This window comes from Jaculus jaculus, chromosome 4 (genome assembly GCF_020740685.1).
Source record: "Jaculus jaculus isolate mJacJac1 chromosome 4, mJacJac1.mat.Y.cur, whole genome shotgun sequence".
Taxonomy (NCBI): Eukaryota; Metazoa; Chordata; class Mammalia; order Rodentia; family Dipodidae; genus Jaculus; species Jaculus jaculus.
The window spans coordinates 90,989,730-91,015,670 of NC_059105.1; the positions used below are offsets into that span (position 1 = coordinate 90,989,730).

Genomic DNA, 25,941 nt, shown 5'->3' on the forward strand with positions numbered 1-25,941 from the left:
CAATGGTTAAAGAAACCATGCTATAGTCATACTATGGAAGACTAGACAGCAATAAAAATGAAGGAACCAACTAATGTATTCAACAGGTTCAATAAATTTCCAGGAAATTATTATTACATACAAAAGCCAACTCAAGAAGTTACAGTTACTCCATTATGCACCACTTTGGAAATGACAAAACAAAACTTTGGAAATGGCATGCATGCTGCAAGTGAGTGGTTTGGCCTGGTGTTGGCGACAGCAGTGTGGGTGAGAGTATTTATAAGGTGAGAGGTGTGGGACACACACTTCCAGCAATGCCCTCTGAGCCATTCCATCCCCTCTGTATCCCCGAGTTACAACTGCCATGCCTTGAAGCTCAGGTGGAGGTGCCTCCTGAGAGCCAGGCTCTGGAGGGTGCTCAGCACTCCAGGGACTTCCAGCAGCACGAGGAAGGGGTGCAGAAGCAGCCTCAGGCCAGGCTTCCTCTACTCTGCTCAGCCATGTGCGCTCAGTGCTGCTGACTGTAACCAGGAGCCGGCCTGGCTTGCCGAGCTCGGCCTATCACAAACAAAACTTGAGCATTTTTCAAATTTGTAAACTACCTGGCCTAGTTGAAACCCACAAAATAGTTCATTTGCAGAAGCCAACTGTTCTCCCTCACAGATGGATGAGCCCGTGGCTCCCACTGGCAGAAATAATCATCGCAGGGTAAATAGTTTTGCCAAAATGAACCAATTAAGAATGTTAACAAAAATAAATGAAGGAGGAGGCAGCAGCTTAAGGCCAGAATTATGGTTCAGATATAAATTTGGTTTTCACCTTGCAGAACAGATGCGCATCATGTATTTGTGTGCAACACTTCATAGTCCTGATTATGACAATATCTAAAAGGGACAAGTCACCTGGACCTTTTTAAGGAACCATTTGAGAGTACTCAGTTCCTCCAAATAGTTGGTGACTCAGATTTATGAACTGAATAAAGTTAGGGCATAGATCATCATAGAACCTGGAAAACAACTGAGCCATGCACCCTCTGTAGCCCCCTGAGGAAATTTCATTGTGGGTAAACATACTCCTACCACACAAGTTTCATAAAGCAGAAGACAGTATAGTGTATAACAAATATGAATAATTTACATACCTCCATATTCTACCACCTAGCAAAGTGAGTTATATTTGAACTGAAAAATATTGCTTTGGTAAGTACATGCCTAAAGAATTTAAAACATGCACATTCTCAAATTACAAAGCCTTCCAATATTCTTATGGACACTGAAATAAGATTATGTGTTTGTAAATATCATGATTAGAAAACTTGATAAAATATTTTGGGAAATTATACTTAATACATTAAAACTGTCTCACTATTATTTTTTAAATGATTAATACACAAATAACTTGACAAGGCACAATTTTAAAAATAGCTAATAAAATCTGATGTAGAATGATCAAAGTAGAGTTTTGGAATAAAAGGTATAAGGAATTTGAAAAACAAGAACATTTTTCAAAAAAATATATCATCATATTCACAAAGGCTTATGCCTGCAAGTTACTATACCACTTCAGTCAGAGTGATTAATTCATGCATCCAATATTACCTGTCTTTCACCAGCCAAAACAATTTTTGGCTGGAATGTTGGATTAGTTTATTCCTGGAAACTTTCCCATCAAAGAGATAAATTAAAAACTTTGAATGAAGATTGATGATCCAACTTCTCTAAGAACAAAGTTACTGAGAATCAAACACTAATACATTGTAGTGTTCCCAAATCTGTATTAATATACTTTTCAAAATGATCTTTTACAAGACTAGTGACATATGAAATTAAATACTGTCATTTCTTACATAAGTAGGCCCTCACTTTGAAATTAACCCAAGGACGCTGAAACTTAAGCAGAAGTATTCCAAAATGAAACTTGCTTCAAATCACATATCTCTAAATGAGTATTTCTGCCTATATCACTAACAGCCAAATGATCTCGGTTTTGGTAAGCTTTACATTAAAATCTCCATGTCCGTATATGGGTACATTCTTAGACACTACAGCTTAGTATCTGTTTACAGGAAATTTTATTGACATCTTACCAAGTAGTACTGATCAATAAATAGCACTGACTAGTAACAAGCCTTTCCAAACATCCTTAACCTTACTAGACTGATCCTAGAATAGTATGCAATAAGTGGTTAAATTCTTCCCTCTGGAAATATTTAGCCCCAAAATAAGGTCAACAGATGAACAACTATCTCCAGTAGTCTGCAAATTGATACTGCATCTGATAAAGAGGGTTTTTTTTTTCTTTTTTTTGTTTTTCTTTTAAAAACAGGAAAAGAGATTCCAAAGAGATGTACTATTTTCTTCTTTGTTACTTCAAAGCATTACAGGGCAAGCAGAGTTTCAGATCGTTGTGGCCCCAGCTGTGAATGAATCTCATTTGGCTCTTGATCACAGAGTTAATAAGCTTAGTACTCTGCATTTCAGGGCATAAGGCCTTGGTCCCTCAAGAGATGGTGATTGTAAAGAAAAAAAGGAATGCTGAAGTGCCCAGTTACTTCCTGTAAAATAATCTGTCCATTAACTCTCCTGGTCAGCCATAGTTCAACCTACCATAATTACTTTGTAAGGCACTGGAAAAGATTTGGTATTTGTTTCCATCTCTTGGAACTTTTGCTTGGACAAAGGCCTTCAGTTACTGGAAATGTGGTGAGAGGAGATATTCAGAAATGTATGCTGATGTGTAATGCACCCAAACTTTCACTATTTTTTCAAATTAGTTTCCATTATTTTTGGAAACTGAATATGAAAATTGGAGCAATTTATAACTGTATCTTTCTTCTCAGTCCACTTAACAGCAATATATATGTTTATTCTTATTAGACATGGACATATTTAGTATGTAAACAACACATGTTGGTACCATCCTTCCCTTCCTCCCTGCCCCTTTTCTAAAGAGACCTTCCTCATTGGAGATGCAGGTCAACCCCATGGGGATTATGGGTCATGCATTATGGGGGCAACAGTAAGTTATGGGGGAGAGGCAATGTCTCTGTGCAAAATGTTCTAACTTGTGGCTCTAACAATCTTTCCACCTCCTCTTCCGCAAAATTCCCTGAGCATATCGGGAACATTTTAAGTCTACTTCAGTGATGGGCACTTAGGATCCTCTTGATCTCTGGTTTGGTAGGTGTTGAGCATCCTCAGTGACTATCTCCTTCACCCTTGTGCTGATATCAGATTCACTACGAAAGTAGCACTCTTGCTCATTTCCCCAATTCCTCTGTGGCTTCATCTGTGGCTGGGGTGGGGTACACTGGGTCATTTATCTCTAACCTTTATCTCAGATGGGTTCAGCTCCCATCTGAAAAAGAGAAGCAGATTTTCCAACGGAGAGTGAAGTCAGTACTACTGATTAAATGAGATAACCATTATTAATTTAGAGAGAATTTAAAGGGTGTAGACCCTCTTATAGCCCAAGATGAGTGGGAACTTGATAATGGAAAGTAGAATGGTTATCTGGATATGATTCTGACTGTTTTCCAGTTCCACATATGGTGTCCTTTCACTGAGAGGATCTGTTAGCCAATCCAAGAGCAGTTGGTTACCTACCATGGCTGTGTGCCACTATTGCACTTGTGTGAGCATCACATAAGGTTGTTTGCTTCTGAGCCACTTAGTCTCTGAGTTTCTCAGGCAGATGTTGGCCACTCCCCACTCCCACCCCCGTGCCAGTAGCTCATGTAGTGGCTTGAAGCACTAAATGGGCTAATTGTCTGGGGACTAGCAGTCTTCTGTATTCCAGCCAGGTCTCTCCATGGTCCATGCCAATAGCATATGGTGTCTTCAGCAATAGGGTCTTACCATTAACCTCTGGTGGGTAATCAAGTGCTTTGACAGATGTCTATCTTGTTTGTTTTGGGAGATCTAGTAGGTCTCTCTGATCAATGGCTCATTGTGGATGTAAACCACATCTGGGTACAGGGAGTTATAGGCCAGCACCAAGGGAAAAAAGAAAAGGACAGAGAAGAAAGATAAACAGGACAATTTTAAGGTTAAGCTTTATCTCACCCTCCCCAGGGCCCTTTGATTCAGGTGCTCCCCTAAAGTCCTCTTGAAGGTTACACCTTCTTCTAGGATATAGGATTCTATGATACCAGTTCAATTTGGGTTCAGTTTTGTCTCCTCTTCCCCACCCCTCCCCTTCCCCCAAGCCCTACCCTCCCTATTGTGTAAGCCTCAAGATGCCATTCAGGTATGTCAGCAACTTGGGCTGACCCAGGCTAGGAAATGCAGATGAGTGAGACCATGAGATGACTGTCTTTCTGTGATTATGTGAATTCACTTAGAATGATCTGTTCCAAGTTTGGCCATTTCTCTACAAATTTCATTGCGTCATTTTTTTCTTACTGCTGAATAGAATTCCATCGTGCAGATATACCACCTATTGGTTATCCATTTGTCCAATGATGGGCACCTGGGTTGATTCCAGTTCTTAGCTATTATGAATTGAGCAGCTATAAATATGATTGAGCAAATATCTCTGAACTGAGATGTAGAGCTTTTAGGGTAAATGCCCAGCAAGGGAATAACAGGGCCTATTGGTAGCTCGATATTCACCCTTTTCAGGAATCTCCATATTGATTTCCATAGTGGTGATACCAGCTTATATACCCATCAACAGTGAATGGGTGTTCCTATTTTTCAACATACTCGCCAACATTTTAAAAATATTATTTATTGATTTATTTGACAGAGAAAGAGGGAGACAGACAGACAGACACACACACACACACACACACAGAGAGAGAGAGAGAGAGAGAGAGAGAGGGAGAGGGAGGGAGAGAATGAATGCGCTAGGGCCTTCAGCCACTGCAAAAGAACTCCAGATGCATGTGCCACCTGTGCATCTGGCTTACATGGGTCCTGGGGAATGGAACCTGGGTCCTTTGGCTTTGTAGGCAAGTACTTTAACCACTAAGCCATCTCTCCGGCCCTTCATTTGTTTTTTTCATGTTTGCTATCTTTACTGGGGTTAGGTAGAATCTCATAGCTGTTTTAATTTGCATTTCCTTCATGGTTAGGGATGTTGAACATTTTCTTAAGTGTGTGTTAGCCATTTGTAATTCTTCTTCTGAGAAGTCCCTATTCAATTCTCTGCCCTTCTTTTGGAATGGGTTGTTTGATTTTTTTTATTGTTTAGTTTTTTAAAGTTTTTTGCAGATTCTAGATATTAGGCTTCTGCCAGTGGTATAGCTGGCAAATATTTTCACCCATTCAGTGGGTAATCTGCTGGCTCTGCTTATAGTAAGTCTGTGCAAAAGCTTTTTAGCTTCATGCAATCCCATTGTTTGAGTTCTTGTTTAATTTCCTGGGCTACTGGGGTTTTGTTCAGGATGTCTTTTCCCAGTCCTATATTGTGGAGAGTGCCTCCTATCTTTTCTTCCAAGAGTTGAAGAGTTTCAGGTCTTATATTGAGATCTTTAATCCATTTGGACTTGATTTTTATGTATGGTCATCTAATTTGTCCAATACCATTTGTTGAAGATGCTGTCTTTTCTCCAGTCTACATTATTGGCACCTTTGTCAAAGAACAAGTAGCTGTAGTTAATTGACCTAAGTTCTGGGTCTCCAATTCTGTTCCATGGGTCTATGTTTTTGTTTTTATTCCAGTACCATGCTGTTTTTGTGACTACGGCTTTGTAATATAGCTTTAGATCAGGTATGGTGATACCGCCAGAGGTGTTTTTTTTTGTTGTTTTTTTTTTTAACTGAGGATATGTTTGGATATCCGAGGTCTTCTACCATTCCATATGAATTTTGAGATCATTTTTTCAGTCTCTGTGAAGAATGATGCTGGTATTTTTATTGGTATTGTGTTAAATCCATAAATTGCATTTGGTAGAATTGCCATTTTCACAATATTAATTCTACCTATCCAGGAGCGTGGGAGGTCTTTCCATTTTCTCAAGTCCTCCTTTATTTCTTTCTTGAGGTTTTTTTTTTTTTTAATGTTTTCATTATTTAGGTCCTTTACATCCTTAGTTAGTGTTATTGCATGGCATTAATTTTTTTCGTTGCTGTTGAAAATGGGATAGCCTCACTGATTTCTTTCTCTGTATATTTTGTCCACTGCAACAGAAACCCTACTGATTTTTTTGCATTTATTTTGTATCCTGTCACTTTGCTGAAGGATCTATCATCTCTAGAAATTTTGAGATGGAGGCTTTTGGGTCACTTATATATAGGATCATGTCATCTGAAAATAGGGCTAATTTGACTTCTTTCATTCCAATTTAAATCACTTTTGTTTCTGTCTTTCTCCTGTCTTACTGCTTGGACTAGTATTTCTAATACTATGTTGAAGAGCAGTGGTAAGAGTTGACACCCCTGACTTGTTCCCAATATCAGTGGGAACTCCTTGAGTTTTTCTCCACTAAATCTTATTTGGGCGTTAGGAGCTTTATATATAGCCTTTATTGCGTTGAGATATAAGCCCTCCATTACTATTCTTTCCAGTGTTTTGACCAAGAAGTTGTGCTGTATTTTGTCAAAGGCCTTCTCTCCATCAATTGAGATGATCATGTGGTTCTTATGGTTAAGTTTATTTATGTGATATATTAAATTGACCATTTGTATGTTAAACCATCCCTGCATCTCTGAGACGAAGCCTATATGATGAAGGTGGATAATGTGTTATTTAACTTGGTTTTCAAGGATTTTGTTCAGGGTCTTTACATCTAAGTTCATTAGAGATATAGGCCTATGGTTTTCTTTCCTTATTGCATCTCTGTCTGGTTTTGGTATTAGGGTGATGCTCGCTTCATAAGAGGAGTCAGGGAGGACTCCCTGGCCTCCAATTATGCGAAACAGTTTAAGAAACAGTTAGAGAAGCATTGGTTTCAGTTCTTCAATGAAGGTTTGAAAGAATTCAACTGAGAAGTTCTTTGGTCCTGGACTTTTCTTTTTGGGGAGGTTTTTGATTACCTTTTCAATCTCCATGGATGTGATAGGTTTGTTTAGGAGATTAATCTGCCCTTAGTTTTGGCAGGTGGTATGTGTCTAGGAATTCATCCATTTCTTCCAGATTATTCAATTTTGTGGAGTAGAGGTTTTGGAAGTACAGCAATACATTTTTGTATAATTTTAATAAGGCAAGGTATGGTGGCTCATGCCTATAATCCAAACACTCAGAAGGCCAAGGAAGGAGAATTGTTATGAGTTACCAGTCAACCTGGAATACAGAAGAAGTTCCAGGTTAGCCTGAGATAGAGTGAGACCCTGCTTAAAGAAAGAAAGAAAGAAAGAAAGAAAGAGAGAGAGAGAGAGAGAGAGAGAGAGAGAGAGAGAGAGAGAGAGAGAAAGAAAGAAAGAAAGAAAGAAAGAAAGAAAGAGAAAGAAAGAAAAAAAGAGAAAGAAAGAAAGAAAGAGAGAGAGAAAAAGATTGCTGTACCTTTAACCATGGTGGTAAAAATCAATGCTGCCTGGTCACCATGGAAAGACTCCTGGTTCTGTAAGACTTTCTGTAGCATAGGACTGTGGGTGAATATGTTGGGCTTCCTGTGGCTTAAGCAAAGCCCTGTGGGACATAGCTCTTGGGTTTTGGGTGCACATGACGGACATGATGAACAAAAGACATAACTGTGTTGTCAGGTGTGGTGGCACATACTTAATCCTAGCACTTGGGAAGCAGAGGTAGGAAGATCGCCTTGAGTTTGAGACCACCCTGAGAATACATAGTGAATTCCAAGTCAGCCTGAGTTAAAATGAAACCCTACCTCAAAAGAGAAAACACACAAACACACCCCTGTGTGTCCAGAGGAAAACTCATTGTGTTTAAGAACTGGCTTTTATAATATAGAAAGTAAACACAGTGCAATCATTTTATTTGTTCAACTCTACTATCTCATTTGATGTCTGCTAGTCAAATAAGCAGCTTTATTTCTCTTAACATTAACTCTTATTTTGGAGGATTTTATTAGACTGTAGTGTTTTAACCAAGGGATGTGAAAAAAAATCACCATTTTTCCACATAAAAAAGAAGAAAATACATAGAGAAAATACTGAACAGATGGTTAAAGAGGTCAGTGCCTCTAGTTTGAAAGGAATTAAGTCCATTTATTTTACTGGCTTTGGAAACTTCAAAGATTAGGGAATCAGAGAGTAAGGGAGATTAGTAATGGAAGGCAGAATTTCCTCAGCAATCTTAGCCTAGTTGTTATCAGTGACAGCTGTTTTGGGCCCTTGAGCAGTAAGTGTGTGTTTGGTGTAGAAAACGTGTGTGTGCTCTTGCTGCGCCTGAACCTCCACATTTCTCCATGGGCAGGTTCTGAGCACTTCCATGTAACATTAATGGAATCTGGCTCACTCACTGACCCAGAGATAGCTGCTTGTGCCTCCACCTACAAAGTGAGGCGATTGTATCAATAATTCAAAAGTCAAACTAATCCCGTGTTCCCCTCATGTATTTTTTATGGCTTCTGTTTGGCTGAAACCTGCTTATCGGTAGAGAGATCACTCTATCTAGGCATGGGCAAGGGCTCCAGGGCAGAGAACCATAGATATTTAAAAATAAAAAGTAAAAATAAACAAACTCCACAAATTTCTGAAGTAGTTCAGAGAAATATGAATTTAACTGATTTGAAATGGGCAAAATAAACATACTTCTGCCAGGCAGGTGCCATTCACAGTATGATAACCCAACAAGCCTTCTATTGCCTACGATCCCTTATGTGACTTTTATAAAGAGAATTCTGCCCAGACCTGCTTATCTTCTAGCTTAGGAATATTGTCTCCAGCCCCTTTTCTTAGTCTAGAACAAATTAAAAACAAACAAACATTCATGTGAGAGATTCTTCTCACATGAGCAAAACTTTCTGATCTCCTTCTTTTATTATTTTATTTGTCCTTCTTATTGGAAAGAAGGAGTCACTATGTAGTTCAGGCTGACCTGGAATGGACTATATAGCTCAGGCTGGCCTCATACCTTGCTCTTCAAGCCTCTGCCTCTCTAGTGCTGGGATTACTATGCATAACTACCTCTGCTTCCATCAACTTCTAAGGAGCAAAATTATCACCCCTGTGGCCTGACAGAATTCATCTTTTTCTACAAAGGGTTCACTTGCTGTAGAAGCTGGGTGGCTCCCTCACTGAGGAAGAAGTAGCATCAGTGTGGTTTTTCTGTGTGCTTAAACCCCTTCACCTCCATCTTCCATCCTACCCCTGGTGTACAAGTGTATCCTCAGAAGAGACCAGGTTACTACTGAGTTTATCATCAAAGCTGATAAAGGATTGTACAGCAGCCAAAACCCCAGCGAATCACTATGAAGAGACAGAAATCTGGGTCTTTTCTTTATCAAGTATACTTTTAAAAAATATTTGGAAATAAAAAACAAAATGCAAGAGAGAAGACAGAACAAGTATCAACATCTCTTCGTGCATATCATTAAGACATAGTAAAAACTCCTTCAAAATCAAGCATCTAGATACATTTCCCATGCAACTGACTGGGATGTGTAAGAGCATGCTGGTAAGAGGGCATGGTAGCAAATTCTAAAGAAATTCCTTGTTTTCTAGCAAGTGTGTATTTGGACTTAACACAAACTCAGGGTAACATATTTCTAGCACCTTTAATCTGCTGACTAATCCAATGACAGCAACAAAAAGTAACATTCAGATGTCTGTTAGGTCCAGGTCTGGTGTCCCACAGATATTATTTCTGGTTCATAAAATAATGCTACAGGGTATAAAACATTTCCCTAACACCAAGCATTTACTGCAGCTCAGGCTCAGTGCTTCCCATGCATTATGCCATTTAATCATCACTAAGTCAGGGAATTTATTTCAAAGTTGGCAGGCCAGAGAACATCTGGGCGTGTTGCAGACCCAAAGTCAGGTGGACTCCAAACTCCTGTGCATCTCATGTAATACAGCAGAAAACACACACATTAGAGATTTTACTCTATGGGGTTGCAGGAACCAAGGGTCCTCAAAGTCAGGGTTACATCTTCATTGTTATGAATACCTTTTGACCTATCACAATGCTTGATACACAGTGGATAGATGTTATAAAATAGTTAAGTACTTTGGGGCAAAAACTAAAAGCCAGGATACACACAATATACACTTAGCTTTCACCATCAAAAGACAATACAGAGAAGAATGGTGGAAAAACAAGATAATGGGAACCAAGGAAGAAAGTCACAGGGCTGTTTCTCAAAGTGTTCTCTCAGGGTATCTACAGAAAACACAAATCCACAAGCAAGACCCCACATATATGCCAGTTAGAAACTGAAGGACAGGAACTGGAAGGGTAGGGGCCAACACTATATGCATTCCTTAGAAAATTCTTAACCACGGAAACATAAAGGCCCAGGGCATAGGAAGTTGTGGGAGGCAGCCATGCCATTATCAGATCTATAAAGGACTGAACTTTCCCAAATAATCCACCTCCTGGGACAGGGCAGTTCACTTTGATTCCTGGCTGAGGATAGGACCAAGGCAAGGAAAGGATATTTAAAATCAGAATGAGTGTAGGGAACAGAGAAAATAAGTCTAATAATTTGACTTAAAATCAAAAACATCCTGAGGGCAGATGAGGGTTCACCATGCAACATGACCTAGCTTACTAACTAGCACACCTCTAATTAAATCAGTGTTTCCCCTGCATGGAAGCCTGCCTTCTGCTGGACATGCTTCAACTCACTTCTAACTGGAAACAAGGTGACATTTCTAGAGCAAAGAGAATAATCAGAGTCTTACTCGAAGGGTGGAGGTAGATAATGTCTTTCACTGTGAAGTCTCGGGACTGAGCAGCTTTCAGACGGTCAGCCAGCAGGCTCAGGAGCAGGAGCCAGGCCAGGGCAGGGCCAAGTTCCATGGCAGTCCTGATGTGTCACTCATACAGAGGGCCCCAGAGTGGGGACTCGAGGTGATGGGAGAGAAGCGGCACCTGAAACATGAAGACAGACACATCTCAGTGTCCAGTGGAAGAAGCTCTGGAGGCTTGGCTGAGTTCTCAGTGAGATGAGCTGGGGAGGGAAAGCGAGCAGGGCACCAGGAGGAGAGGCACCATGGGGAGAAACTTCATAAATGGTAACTTTAGAGCACTAAGAACATTCCACCCCAGTTCTATTCTTAATCAGCTTGCTACAGTTCCACTGGTGGCAATCCCTCCTAATACCCAGCCGAGATGGTATCATGAGAGATTGAATGTTAATGAAATCTGGCTATTTTTTGCCAAGAGCCAGGTGGTGGCTGCCAGAGACCAACAATAAATAAGTCAGGTACAAAAGCTGCAAAGCATTTCCTTGATAACAGCGTAGGACTGGCCCAAGAGCAATCTTACTGGGTCCTGTGGCCCATACCTGAGTGGAAAGGCTAGACTTTCAGACTTGATAAAGAAAAGAAATACAGGTAAGCTGAGCTCCAAATCAAAAATTGGGTCTCAATGGCACAAAATCTCCTTAATATAGCCAACTGTTTTTGGTGAGACCCCATTGCAGTCATTTTACAAATATCAATGTGTTCTAGGATCCTATGAGGCTGCCACTATAGTTGCCACATTTTGAGTACACTGGGGTCCAGCAAGTAAGTCTAGGACTGAATCCAGCTCAGGCAACATGCCTTTCAGCTCTGCATTTTTAAACACTAGTAGATGCCATGTCATTCTTTCTAGTGATGGACAATTAAAAGATCAAGTTCTTGCTTGGCACTAAACAATCATCTACTCTGTTTCTTATTCTGATCCCCTTCCACTAAAAATTGAGGACAGTAAAAACTTGTCACAGAGGTCAATTCTCCCACTCACTAGATGCACAGGTACGTCTTGAATTGCATATGTTCCCTCGCCTCTGCCATCTTAGCTTCCTGGAGAGCCCAGGCCTCCACATGCCTTGATATTTCCAAGCCCCATCAGCTCTCACTTATGCAAGGGGGCAAGGTTAGATATTCACTTATTTCAACTTAACTGAAACACTGATTGGATGCTTTGTTTATAAACAATATAAGTATTCAACAACATTTTTAGAATAGCATAAGGTTTTTAATTACTTCGGAAAGCAAGTAATAGCTAAGACATTGTGAAACTGAAACACAATAGAGATCAGTATGGCCTATTCAGGTATCAGAATATACTACACAGCAGTATTAATCAAAGAGAATGATAAGGAGTATAACAATGAATCTGGAAAATGGAGTACTCTAAAAAGCCCAGAAATAGGCCTGGCACTTTATATTTTTTTGCATGCGTATGTATGTGTGGTGTGTATGCATGTTTGTACATGTGTGGGCAGGCTTGTACAGGTGTGTGTGTGGGGGGGTGGGGGGTGGGTGTGTGTGTTCCTCAATCACTTTTCACCTCATTCCTTGATACAGGGTCTCTCACCAAACCCAGAGATCACTAGTTCAGTTAGACTGGCTAGTCAGTTTGCCTCAGGAATATGCCAGTCTTCATCTTAATTTTTTAAAACAATTATTTATTTACTTATTTATGAGATAGAAAGAGGGAGGGAGAGAAGGAAGGAGAGAGGGAGAGAAAGAAATGAAGATGCCAGAGCCTCTAGCCAGTGCAAACAAATGCCAGACAAATGCACCACTTTGGGCATCTGGCTTTACATAAGTAATAGAAAATCAAATCTGGGTCCTTAGGATTTGGAGGCAAGCACTGTGACATCTCTCCAGGCCTGTCTCCATCTTCTGAGGGCTAGAATTACCACCATGCATCACCACACCTCAGGGATTGTCTCATGCCCTGTGCCTGTTGACTTTGCCAGTTGGTCCTATTTTTTCTTTTTTTTCACCATAAGGAATGAATGATAAAAACATTATCACATCTGCTAAAAAAAAAAAAAAATAGGCTGCAGATCACATGGCAAAATAAAACAACTGGAAGTCATATATGCTGCCAAGATATCTACCTTATGACCCCAAATATGATCTGATAGGTATGGGAAGTATTTTGAGGTAATATTTAAAAGTTTATAATATCCCAAATATAAAACCTGATCTTTATAGCAAAGGAAACAGTAAAAGAAACTCAAAGTAAAATTTAAAGATAAATGAAGATTAAGTATGGCAAAAATCTTATTCCAGTTAACCTTTTTAGAGGGGAGAAGGACTTATAATTTAAATTAATAATATAATTATAAATTTATAATATAGTAAAATTATATCATATATAATAACTTAATAAAGTTATAATAAAATTTATAATATAATTATAATTTAAATTTTTAATTTACTATTCTACTATAATCATATTCAGTGTTTCCTATGTCCCTTTTATTTTTTAAAAAAATATTTATTGATTGATTGATTTGAGAAGAGAGCGAATGAGAAAGAGAGACTATAATTGGGCACATTAAGGCTTCTAACCACTGCAAACGAACTCCAGATTCATGCACCGCCTTGGGCATCTGGCTTCACATGGTTATTGGGGAATCAAACTCCAGTCCTGAGGCTTTCTAGGCAAGCACCTTAATTGCTGGATTATCTCTCCAGCCCTCCCACTTACTTAACAGTATGTTGAAATTGAGATGTTTCTTCTCCCCTTTTTGTGTCACTTATTTATAATATAATTGGTGTTTGAAACTATTAAAGTGCAGAATGGAGAGTGCATGATACCTCACAGTACCTCCCCTGTGGAGGAACCAACCCAGGTTTGAAAACAGGTGTTAAATATTAATTTCAAGAGCAGTATTTCTAAATAGCTCAGACCTGAAGGCCATGTCCTCCTAAAAGTTTCTCTTGGTAATTACTGCCACCTACTTGGCTTTGTTCTAGAAAACCCTAAAGACTAGATCAGCTTAAAACTTCTGTAATCCACTCTGCACTTAAAAATGAGCTATTGAAATACAAACCAACACCAATATGGTGACTGTTGTGGTACAGTGAATATTGCACCCTCTCCCCAGATTTCCACACCACAATCTCCAGAAACCTGGGAGAGGGAGCTAGGAACAGAAGTCAACAAAAGTAGAAGTGACTGGAAGCAAGAGGCTCAAGTGAGGTGAGAAGGGGCTACAAGCTGAAGGATGCTACAAGTTCTAGAAACTGAACCACACCTTAACTTCAGTCTAATGACAGATGCTGGACTTCTGATCTCCAGAACAGAAAGAAAGCAGATTCTCACCGTTCTGTCAATGTATTTGTAATAATTAATTACTGCATCCAGAGGAGGCTAATACAACTAACTTAAAATCACTTCAAACCACACTATAGCTTTGTTATAGAAATAAGCAGAAAAGGTAGGGTACCACTCCTTACAATGAAACTGTCCAGATAGAAATTGGCCTCAATATCCAAGACCTTGCAGTGCCTAGCAATACCTACCCAAGACCCTCATAATAGGAGAAAAAGATGATGACATCAAATTAAAAGAGAGACTAATGGAGAGAGGGAAGGGATATGATGGAGAGCAGAGTTGTGAAGGGGAAAGTGGGGGAGAGGAGGGAAATATCTTGGTTTACTGTCTGTAAGTAAAGAAGTTGTCAATTAAAAAATACAAATATATATATGCATAAAATAATACAGTATCTGCTGTTTTGTAGAATTTTTTAAAAATCTTTGCTTTCTATATTCTGAGCAACTAGCAAAGAAGTATAAGGTGAACATATAAGGCTGTCATTTTTATTAGTAAAATATTGCTACATAGTGACAATTTATGTGACTCAATCTATGGCTTACACTAATATAAACTGACTAAAGAACTGTGCTGACTACAGCAAAAATTTTTAAAAAAGTAAAAGTTAAACAGACTTTGGAGCAGGAAAGCTAATGTTATGTGAAAACACAAATGTCTACACACAATTCAAGTTCAGTTCAGTTTTCCTCCAATCAACACAGAAGGCTCCCTGGACTATAGGCATCCAGTGTTTACTTAACTCCTGTGTGTACATCCATCTGAGTCTTGCTCTTCTTTGGGCTCTGAAGAAGCCTCAGAGGGGCACAGCTCTTTCCCTTCCCCATGGAGCAAGCTCAGTGAGAATGACTCCTCAGAATAGACTGTGGATTCCCCACCACCACCATCACTTACTAAGTGCATGTTTGTGTGTGGTTGTGATATACATATACACAGTGAATTACTCCTGGTTTTTAACTGAGGAAGCTAAGCTCAGAGCACAGCTTACTCAGGGCCATAAAACTGTGCTTTGTGGGGATCTGAAGCTCTAGCTTTCAGTGTTTGTAGTTAAAACACACACCAATCCTAACTTCCACCCTGATTTCATTCATGGAATAGATGATAAGGAAATCTATTTGAATTCACTTTGAGATGATTTCACACAAAATATCAACTAGTTGTCAACCTAAGTTCTTTAATGTGCAACTTGAGGTCACCATTGCTTCGTGTACATCAAAATCAAAAGTGACATGTTTTTGTTTAGACATTTCTTACCTAGGATATTCATTCTCGACAGTGACTTAAAATCTCTGCATACTACTTGTAACAAGCATGGTGCATCAGAAGGTCATGTGACTTTAAACGCCCTGCAACCTCCATGACATAACCACCCAGGCAGAGTCTTCATTCTGCCGCCTGTGTATGTGTAACATATGGGGGGCCAGTGAATCCAACCCGCCCTCACTGTGTTGTCTTGAACCGACGGATTCAACCACTTTGTGCTTCAGTTTCCTCATTGGAAAATTAGACACTACCTACCTCAGAAGTTTATTATGAGGATGGAAAGTGCCCCATAGTATATGTTATGTGGGTTTTTTTTTGTAGTATTTTTGTTGCTGTTATTCCAAAAGAGCCAATGTAGTAAGTATGGTCAGGTTACCTTGGTTTGGCACGCAACTCACCTTCAGTCAGAAAAATGGAATGTCTCAAAATTACTATGGATGACAAATTGGGGTCCCTATGTGTCCTCCTCATCATGGTCACCAAGGCAGAGACAAAGCCAAAGGGGAAAGGAGGAGGTAAATGTGGCTGACCTCATGTAGACTCGGGTGACTTTCTGCCAGCCTTCATCAACAGGTGGGTGAAGCCTTTGAAAATTCTCCCCAAGCCACACTGTGATGCTCTGTTATGAGCCGTCAGCCTTACACAATGTTTTAGCTAGATTTCATTGACTTATGAGGTATTGATGGAGGTCGGAACACACCTTTTGTATTCCTTTTTCAATACCTGTCCTGAGGGGTGCATGCCTGAGGGGTGCCCGCCCATCATCCTCTTCATGATAGATATCACGGATAAAGTCACTATTTTCTTCCTTACAAGAGACCTGTGTGAGTCACTCTAACTACTGTCACAGAATATATGAGGTAAGGAATTCCTAAGGAGGAGAGGACTACTGTGGTTTAGGATTGCAGAGGTTTCAGTCCACGACCGGCTGGCTTTGCTGGTTTTGGACGTGCAGTGTGACGGACCATCAAGGTGGGGAGCACATGGTATAATAAAACTGCTTATGGTGCTGCACCCCGAGCTGCAAGGTCCCCAGAGCTTATTGACAGATACAGTGACCTAATGTCCTTCACTAAGCTCTACCTTGTAAAGTTTCTGTCACTTTCCAATATTGCCACAGGCTGGCAACCAAGCCTCTAATTCAGGACACTTACCCAAACTATAGTGACATCCATCACTACTCACTAAAGGAAAGACAAGCTGGATTCTTTACACCTAATTAATTTAGCACAAGTTTCCAGACCTTGATGGTTCAAATTCTTTTTAAAGCATGACTTTTAAGTGTTTAATGGAGAAGTTCAAAATTCTTAAGTAGTTAGAATTTTAATTCTCCCAACAATTTATTTGAAATTAATCTTTCTTTACAAAAAAAAAAGGGGGGGGGAAGTGAGGTCTGGTTTGGTATAATTAGAAAAAGACTGAAAGGATAGCCATCAAAGCAATGTAAGGTTTTAGACATTTTTAATAGTTTTCATGGTCATAAATTTTAACAAGCAGGTATTATATTACATTTAGAGAGTGTCTCTGAAATGATAAGTTTAATAAAATAATTTTACTTGTATTAAAAATTACTTTTAATTTTCTTTGAGATAGGGTCTCACTCTAGCTCAGGCTGACCTGGAATTCACTATGTAGTCTCACGGTGGCCTCAAACTCATGTCAATCCTCCTACCTCTGCCTCTTGACTGCTGGAATTAAAGGTGTGCACCACCACACCCAGCCTTTATTTTAATTTTTTACTGAGATAAAATTCTTAACATAAATTTCACCACTTTTGAATTCAAAATACATAGTATATTCTGAGTATTATAAAATTATCACCATTATGTAGTCTAGCACGTTTCTGTCACCCCATTACAGAGTCAAGTCTTTCCCTATTTGCTCCTCTCTCTTTACTCTGACCACCACTAATCTGCTTTCTATCTCTATGGATTACCTATTGAGAATATTTCATGTAAGTGGATCTTATAATGTGCAGCCTTTTATGTCTGGTTGCTTTTGCTTAGCCTAGTGTCTCCATAGTTCATCCACATTGTAGTATAACATTCCTTTTTATGCCTGAATAAAGTATTTGTCTACTCATCATATGATGGACATTTGGGATGGCTTACACTTTTGGCTATTGTGAAAAATGTAATTATTAGCGTGTATACACATATTTTGGGTACACGCCTGCCTTCACTATTATAGTATATATACCCAGGATTGTAATTCCTTGGTTTCATGGTTTATGGTTCAACTTTTGGTGGCACTGTCAGTGTTCCATTGTAGTTGCCCTATCTCTATTCTCATGAGTAATACATAAGTGTTACAAGTTCTCCACAGCTTTATCAGCTTTTTCTTTCTTGCTTTCTTTTCTTTTTTTTTTTTTTTAGGGTTAGGGTTAGGGTTAAAAAACATTTTATTTGTTAATTTATTTGAAAGCAGAGAGGTAGAGAGAGGCAAGACAAAATGAGCATGACAGAGCCTCTAGTCACTGCAAACAAACTTCAGATGCATGTGCCACTGTGCATCTGTTTTTACATTGGTACTGGGGAATCAAACTTGGGTAGTCAGGCTTTACGGGCAAGTGCCTTGGCCACTGAGGCATCTCTCCAGCCCAAGCTTTTCTTTCTGTAAAAAAGTGACAGTCAGAGCTGGAGAGATGGCTTAGTGGTTAAGCACTTGCCTGTCAAGCCTAAGGACCCCAGTTCAAGGCTCGATTCCCCAGGACCCACATTAGACAGGTGCACAAGGGGTGCACGCATCTGGAGGTCCTTTGCAGTGGCTAGAGGCCCTGGCGTGCCTATTCTCTATCTATCTATCTGCCTCTTTCTCTCTCTGCCTGTAGCTCTTAAATAAATAAATAAAAAGTGACAGCCTAGTGAATGTGAAGTGTGTTTCATCACAGCGCTATTTGCATTTCTTCAAATAAGCAATGAGGATGGTCATTTTTCATGTGCTATTTGCCATTTGTAGACTTTCTTTGGAGTTATGTCTATTCAAATTATTTACCCAGTTTTAATTGGATTACTTGCTTTCTATTTTGAGTGTAAGAGTTCCTTCCATCCTCTAAATTCTAGCATTTTCAGATAGAGAATATAATTAGCAAATGTTTTCTAGCATTCTCTGTATTATCTTTTGATAGCAACCTCTAATCCACAAAGGATTTAATTTTGATGACATCTATGCATTTTTAAAATAAATATACTTTGCTCCCTTATAAAAGTCCAGCCCAGTCCAACATTAGAAAGAAAGGCCATAAAATGCCAAACTTGTCTACTTTGTGGTGCTCAAAATTGTGTTTTCCACCTCTCATTTCCATGAAAATAACAAGATGGGCAGAGTTGGTTATTAATATCACCAATGCTAACATTCCTGCAGTCAATCAAAAAGCGCCACTCATGCTACAGTAGCTTCTCAGAACTGAAAAATGATAGATGAGTGACAAGCATTCAGTGTAACGGTGGCTGAAATCTGGGCTCTGCTATGGGAAAATTATAGCTGATGGAGCTTTAATCCCCCAAGCTTACGAATACAACATGCTCAGACAATAGCACAAAGAATATTCTGTAACACGTCTGATGATTTTCCAAGACCACTGTGCCTTCGGACTGTTTGAGACATTTTAAAAAGGCACTGGGTTTTCCCTTTAAGATGCTGCTGTGTGAATATGCACTGCAGATTCCATCCCTGATATGGTCTCTTTATGAAGAAGTACACTCTCATTTTCACAGCTCTGTGACTTTTCATTTGTTATTTATGAGCTTTTGCAAATCTAATACCATTCTGACAGATTTAATTTGTGCTCTAAATTACCTTTGCATGAGTTACTTAACTGCTAGTTTTATTCCAACAGATTACTTGCTACATTGTGAAACAGAAGAAAAAACTAGCTTGAGTTCCATTTGGTTTTCTTCACTTGGGAGAAAACTGAGAAGAGTCATATGTGGAATTTTTACTTCACAAATGGTATAATGTAAAGTAGACTGTACTAGTCACGGTGGTCAAGTGACAGGGCCACAACTCAGGTCAAGAGTTACAAATCTGTATCCTAATTTCTGGTTCATATAGACTCTAAGAATAAGATATACCCACTCCTTAAACTGTTTACTAGAAGAAAATTAAATACTTCCACAACCTACTCTGACTTAAGAACTGTGAGTGAAAGGACAAGACCTAAGTGTTGAGTCAATCTACAGGCAGTTGTGAAGTCAGAACTGAAGCAGTTCTAAATATGCTTCAATGTGACTCAAGTTAAATTCGAGATGCCTGAGCACAGGACGAAATTTCTGGAGCCTGAAGATCATGGCAAGTCCTGATTTAACTTTTACTACGTATAAACAGTTTGATGGTTATATAATGCCCTGAAAGAGTTAACTCAGCTCTCAGAAGTATAAACTAACAGCATGTCTTCACTAAGCTGAGTTGACTTAAATATATCATTCAGACAAAAGGTAACTTTCTTTCATCTTGGAACTGCTCAGATTATGTGGTGATTTTAGAACACACTTGAAAATTTCTTGTGTGTCTCTATTGGGAGATGATCCTGTATCCTCTGCCCATGAGTTTGGGCCAACTTTAATCAATCATGGACCACCAATGATACTAATTTCCAATGATAGATCATAGAAGATGATGCAACTTACACCCAGTGTGCTAGAACACTCGTGCTAAAGCTCGGAGATGAGGCCACTATGATATAAAGAAGTCTACACAGAACAACAGCCTCAGGCAGAGCCCCAGCCAGTCCCCTGGTGCTCCAGACACTTCGCCTCCCATGCCCACCTCAACAATAGTCTGAATACAACCAAACTGAACAGAGACTTCAACAACAGGCTGACTGCACCCTTTCTAGATTCCTGGCCCACAGAAACCTTGAACAATAATGACTGTAACTCTAGCCACTAAGTTTGTGGGGATTTGTTCACCAGAAGTTGTGGAATATATGAAACTAGAGCAAAAGAGCTAACCAGGAATGTGAATTCAACTCACAAAGAACAATTTCAGAACATATTGGTCATAAAGTTCAGAAGACCAGATCCAATAGGCTGTAACCAAGGCTGGGAAAGTGAGGAAGAGTTGTATTGTGCCCTTAACTGTCCAGCTTGGTCATTACAAGAGTTATTTTCAGGAATTTTCTTCCCTCTACTCTGCTTCGAGCCCTCTTTTTGTTTCTTATTTTCATTCAGTATTTTCCAAATTGTATACTCCAAAAGCATTCCATTCCCAGGGAATCTCTTGTCCAAATGCCCCATAAAAACTCCTAACAGGGCTAGAGTGATGGCTTAGTGGCTAAGATGCTTGCTGCAAAGCCAAAGGACCATGGTTCGATTCCCCAAGACCCACATAAGCCAGATGCATAAGGTGGTGTATGCATCTAGATTTCATATGCAACAGCTGGAGGCCATGGCACCATGTCCGTTCTCTCTCTCTCTCTTTTTTTCTCTCTCTTTTTTTCTCTCTCTCTCTTTCAAATAAATAAAGTAAATTTTAAATAAACCTAACAAAGGGAAGAGGTTCATCCTTGGGCCCCTAACTGGACAGGGAAGTTTGGATTCCAACTGGAAAGGATCTTTGTCACCAGAACAAAAACAATGCTACCTTCATCAAAAGCATCCAGCTTCAGGAAGAGCAAGAATTGGTTTTCCCATAGGAAATCTAGCTATTATCACTTCAAGAAGGTAGCCTGGATGTTGGGACAGCAAAATCCTACAGATGTTCACCACAGCAAATATATAGCTCATGGCAAGTGTCCATCTTGGCATTATCTCCAGAATTTTCCCCTTTGTAGAATATCATACAGTTGGAATCAGCCTGCAGCCTTTTAAAATTGGCTTCTTTTACTGGTACTATGCATACTTAAGCTTCCTGCATATGTTTTCATAGTTGGCTCATTTTTTTTTTTTCATTTTAGCTGCATAGGATTACGTTGTTTGGATATATCATGATTTATTCACTCTCCTCCTGAAAGGCATCTTAGTTAGTTATAAGCTTTGGCCTTCATTAGGAAAGCTACTTTAAATGTTTATGTATAATTTTGTCTAAACATTAGTTTTCATTTTTCTTGGGTAAATACCAAGGAGAACAATGCTATACCTATGGTAAGATTATTTTTCTTTCTGTATGAAAACTGCCAAACTCCTTAAAAAATGGCTGGGCAGTTTTGCACCCTCACTAGCAGGGATTAACAAATTTGGTGCACATCATCACCAGCATTCTATGTTGTTATTTTCGGGATTTTGCCTATTCTAATAGATATATAGTGACATTTCCTTGTTGTTTTTATTTACCACTTTCTAATGGTGTTGTACATCTTTTATATTCCTGCTCAACAAATATATCTTCTTTAATAAACTATCTTTTTAGATCTTTCTCCTATTTCCTAATTAGGTTGTTTCTTATTGTTTATTTTTCAATAAATATTTTATCTGAGTTAAAAGTAAGAGAATCACTCTGTTCAGAAGGATAAAAAGCATCCCCTGATATCTCAACTAGGAGCCGACCTTCTCCCAAAATATGTCTTGGTGTTCTCATAGTGAAATCAGGCCAGTTCACAGGACAGCAGAATCAGACAAGACAAAAGCAGATAAAAGCTACAACAGGATGCCGACCACAGAAATAACTACCATCCATCCCACCTGTGCAAACATGACTGCTTTTTTCTCCAGTCACTAATTTGCTACTATTCCCTCATGTCTCCTATAGAAAAAATTAAAATACTTGGTAATAAAGTTGCCTCCCCTTTGTAATAGCCCTAACTACAAAAACAAAACTCTCTCTCCCTGAAAGCCCAGTAGGATTAGGGCAGTGTTTTCTAGAATACTTGTCTTTCAGGATTAAAAATATACTATCCCAGGTAAGCCTGACATCCCCACACTCTGAGGTAGCCTAACACAGGCCCCAATATTTGAAATATCACCTCAGAGCACCTTGCTGAGATGTGCCCTATTCCTCATGAGAGATGTCTCCCTTGTTGTGACAATTCCAAGAAACCAACTTGCTCAGGTGCATGTGGGTCCTGGTAGGTTTTGATGATCAGTAATTATCAATCAAGATAATCAAACCAGGGCTGGAGAAATGGCTTAGTGGTAAAGGTGCTTGCCTGTGAAGCCTAAGGACCCAGGTTCGACTCTCCAGATCCCACATAAGGCAGATACACCCAGGTGAGGCAGGCACAAGGTCACACAAGTGCACTCGGTGGTGCATCTGGAGTTTGACTGCTGTAGCTGAAGCCCTGGCATGCCAATTCTCTCTCTCTGTTTCTTTCTGTCTCTCTCACTCTCTAGTTTTTCTCTGATAATTCAAAGGATAATACATAATTCTTCTAAATATTAGTTCTGAATGATTGGACATTCTTGATAATATCTTGTATTTAGCACTGAGAAATCAATATAAGCAAAGAATTTCTTCGATGTCTTCTTAAACATTTTACAATACTAAGGCCAAATTTTGGTTACTAATGACAAATCCAAGGCTCTCAGTTGCCCACCAGAACTAGATGGCATGACCCCATTACTGAAAACGCCAGATGCCTTTGTTTGCAGGACACCATCCAAAGATGCTGCTGCCAGCTTCAAAGAGAGGAGAAAATGAGATTGAGGATTTTTGCAAATGCAAGAAAGTAGAAAAGTTGCCTCTGCACATAACTTTCTTCTCATAAAATAATTCAAGAGTTCCTTTCTATTCCCCCTTCTTGCAGGACTGGGTCTTCTACCACTCTCTGATGATAACGGAGCATGCAGTTACTGCACATGGCCCATCCTATTGGCCACTATTTTTAAGGCTGAGTGCTAAAACTGTGATTCAATGAGGAAATTCATAGTTCTCCCTGCTATTTTTCAAATTAGAATTGTAAAAATATAGGCAGCCCTTTCTGGTCTAAGACCCCAAGATATAAAGGGATGTGTGAATGCCATGCTTCTCCCATTTGTAGAAGGAAAAGAATGAAGGTTACTGGCTTAGAGAGACAGAAGAAAAAGGCAGAGAAGAGTCCCATCCATGTTTAAACTTTTTATTTTAGGACAATTTATAATTCTTCCCTTAATTACTATAATAGCCTCACTTTCCATCACATTAATATTTCTGTTGCCCAGGCAAGTCTAAGTTGGTTTTCTGGTTCTTTTAACCAAGAGCTCTAATCAAAGAATTTTCCAAAAGAGACAAACTTAAAATACTCTATAAAACACATTGTTTTAATGTAATACTTCTTTAAAGTTTATTAGCTCAATGGTTAGAGTTGTCTTTTAAAATATCAATAGCAGGAAAGCAGCCTGAGCTGACTCCTTGTATTTTTTAAAAAATATTTTTATTTTTTATGCAAGAGAGAGAATGAGTATGGTACCAGGGTCTCTTGACACTGCAGACAAACTCTAGATACATGCACCACTCTGTGCATTTGGTTTTACATGGTTACTGGGGAACAGAAGCCAGGTCAGTGGACTTTGCAACAAGTGCCTTTAACTACTGAGTCATCTCTCTAGCCCCATTCTTTTGGTTTTCATAGACAATGATGTTTTACTTCTAGACCTAGAGAGACAGATGTTCATATTCCTGATTTCAAACAAAGATTTGCATAAAAATCAATGCTTTAAAAATGTTCAACTTTTTTGGTGGGACTATTGGCCAAGCTAGAGTAATGGAAGAAATCTGCCTTTTTTGCTTTGTCCCAGTATGATTTAATGGTCAATTGCATCAAAACTATTTCAATTTCCTAGGATGAATGTTGACTAGATGAGCATGCCTAGCCACATATCCACAATTTAAATGCTGGATTTATTCTAGGTGCTGTTCTGCTCATTATTTCTTCCATGTATACTCTTGAAGGTTCTAGAGAACTGAAGAGAAGGCATTTTTTGAGTGTAACAAACAAGACAGGAGTGAGTCAAACAAGTCTCTAAATAGGAATAGGAAAACGTTAGCCTGTTACTTTCTAACTTACTTGGAAGCAGGAAACAATTTGGAAAAATTTTTGTTTGGGTATCTTTTCTTAAATTTTCCATGAGTTTAAGAAGTTCATTAATTTATTTTTTTTCCTTAGGGATTTTCATCCTAGAGAGCCTCCAAAACTGTACCAGTACAAAATGTCCTCAGAAACAATATGACAGTATTAAGTGTGTAAAATCAAAACAAGGTATGTTCTTATGTTCGAAATAACCCAGTTCCAAATCCAATGTTTTGGTTATTAAGCATATGCATTCCCCCGCCCCCCGGTGAAGGAATAGTTATCTCACTACTATACTGAAGGAATCTGTTCTGTATTTGCAGTGATACACTCATTCCTCTCCCAGTACTTTTAAGTGTTTACAAAACTTCAAACATGAAAGAGAGATAGAAGTCACCAATTGCAAAGCAGATTCTTCTTGCTCTGAATCTATGAAGTTATCTGCACTCTTTGAACCAATTATATTGGTAGGTACCATTTGCATGCAATTTTGGGCCACTTTCTTCTGGTTTTAGAGAGCTGACATGAAGACTCTGTTCAATGCCCAAGCCCTGCTAACTCTTCTCCATCACCCCTCCTAGGACTTCTGTAACTGCCACACTCATTCATATAAAGTGCCCTCTGCCCACCTCCCTCACCTCACCCTTCCGAGTTGCCAACCAGTGAGCAGTTCTGCTCCACTACCCCACCCCCTCATGATGTTCTGCCACGCCATGAGCACAGAAAGAGCAGAGTCAGCAACCATGGACTGTAACCTTAGAAACCATGGGCCCAAATAAATCTGTATTCCTTTAAGTTGACTTTTCCAACTGTGTATCACAGTGATACTACTTTTAAAAACTGCTTATATAATAATCCTATAGCTAAATCACTCTTTTCAAGTCACTGGATTCCTTGGCAGATAACTTCTAAATCTTAACCAATGTCTCTCATTTGAGCAAATGGACATTTTCAAAACCAAATCTATCCAAGTACTTGTCCTCAAAAATCTCTCAATACCTTGCAACTAAAACTGCCTGTTTCAATGTACTGGAGTTGGCCTAAACTAGAACTTGACTTTTCAAGCACATTAACATATACTTAACATGATTATCTAGACAGAGGAAGGACTTCCTCACCCTGAGCTTAAAGACAAAAACATGTATTCAATGAACATCCAATTCCTGATCATTGAGGTTATAATTATTGCTTAAAAGAATGCACCATCTTTGTTTATAAGTCTTCATAAATAATAGCTTTTAAAGTAGTTTATTGTTGTAGCAAAGGAGAACACAGACGATTGTACTTCTACCCACTGAAGCAGAAAGGATGTTATGAATAGAAGAGGGTTGTCCTTGAAAACGGAATAGTTCTGTTTTCCATCAAAACTAATTCACTTCTTAGGAGAAAACATACAGCAAAGCTTCTTATGAATAAGGAAATGCAGGCATATACAGTGACTCCTCTCAGACTGGCCACAGGGAAGGAGCCACGTGCTATTCCTATTGTCTTCTTATTGCTAGACCTATTTAGGTGCCTCACTTATCTTTCTTATTTGCTTCTTCACTTATCCATTCATCTTTTCATCATCTTCCATGAAGCAGGCACAGATGATTATGTATTTTGTTAGTACTAAACTCTGTTGGGAAAATCATTCATTT

At 39.1% G+C, this 25,941-nt stretch overlaps 1 protein-coding gene across 5 annotated transcripts in view; it reads right to left on the bottom strand.

Annotated features, from left to right (window-relative positions):
• The window catches only part of Lypd6 (LY6/PLAUR domain containing 6), a 133,593-nt gene that overhangs the window by 22,934 nt on the left and 84,718 nt on the right, over window positions 1–25,941 (bottom strand). For all 5 annotated transcript variants that reach the window (XM_004651828.2, XM_045148222.1, XM_045148220.1 and 2 more), the window contains one exon: window positions 10,737–10,926. In XM_004651828.2, coding sequence (XP_004651885.1) covers window positions 10,737–10,854 — 118 coding nt within the window. In that variant the 5' untranslated portion in view covers window positions 10,855–10,926. The remainder of the gene's footprint in view (window positions 1–10,736; window positions 10,927–25,941) is intronic.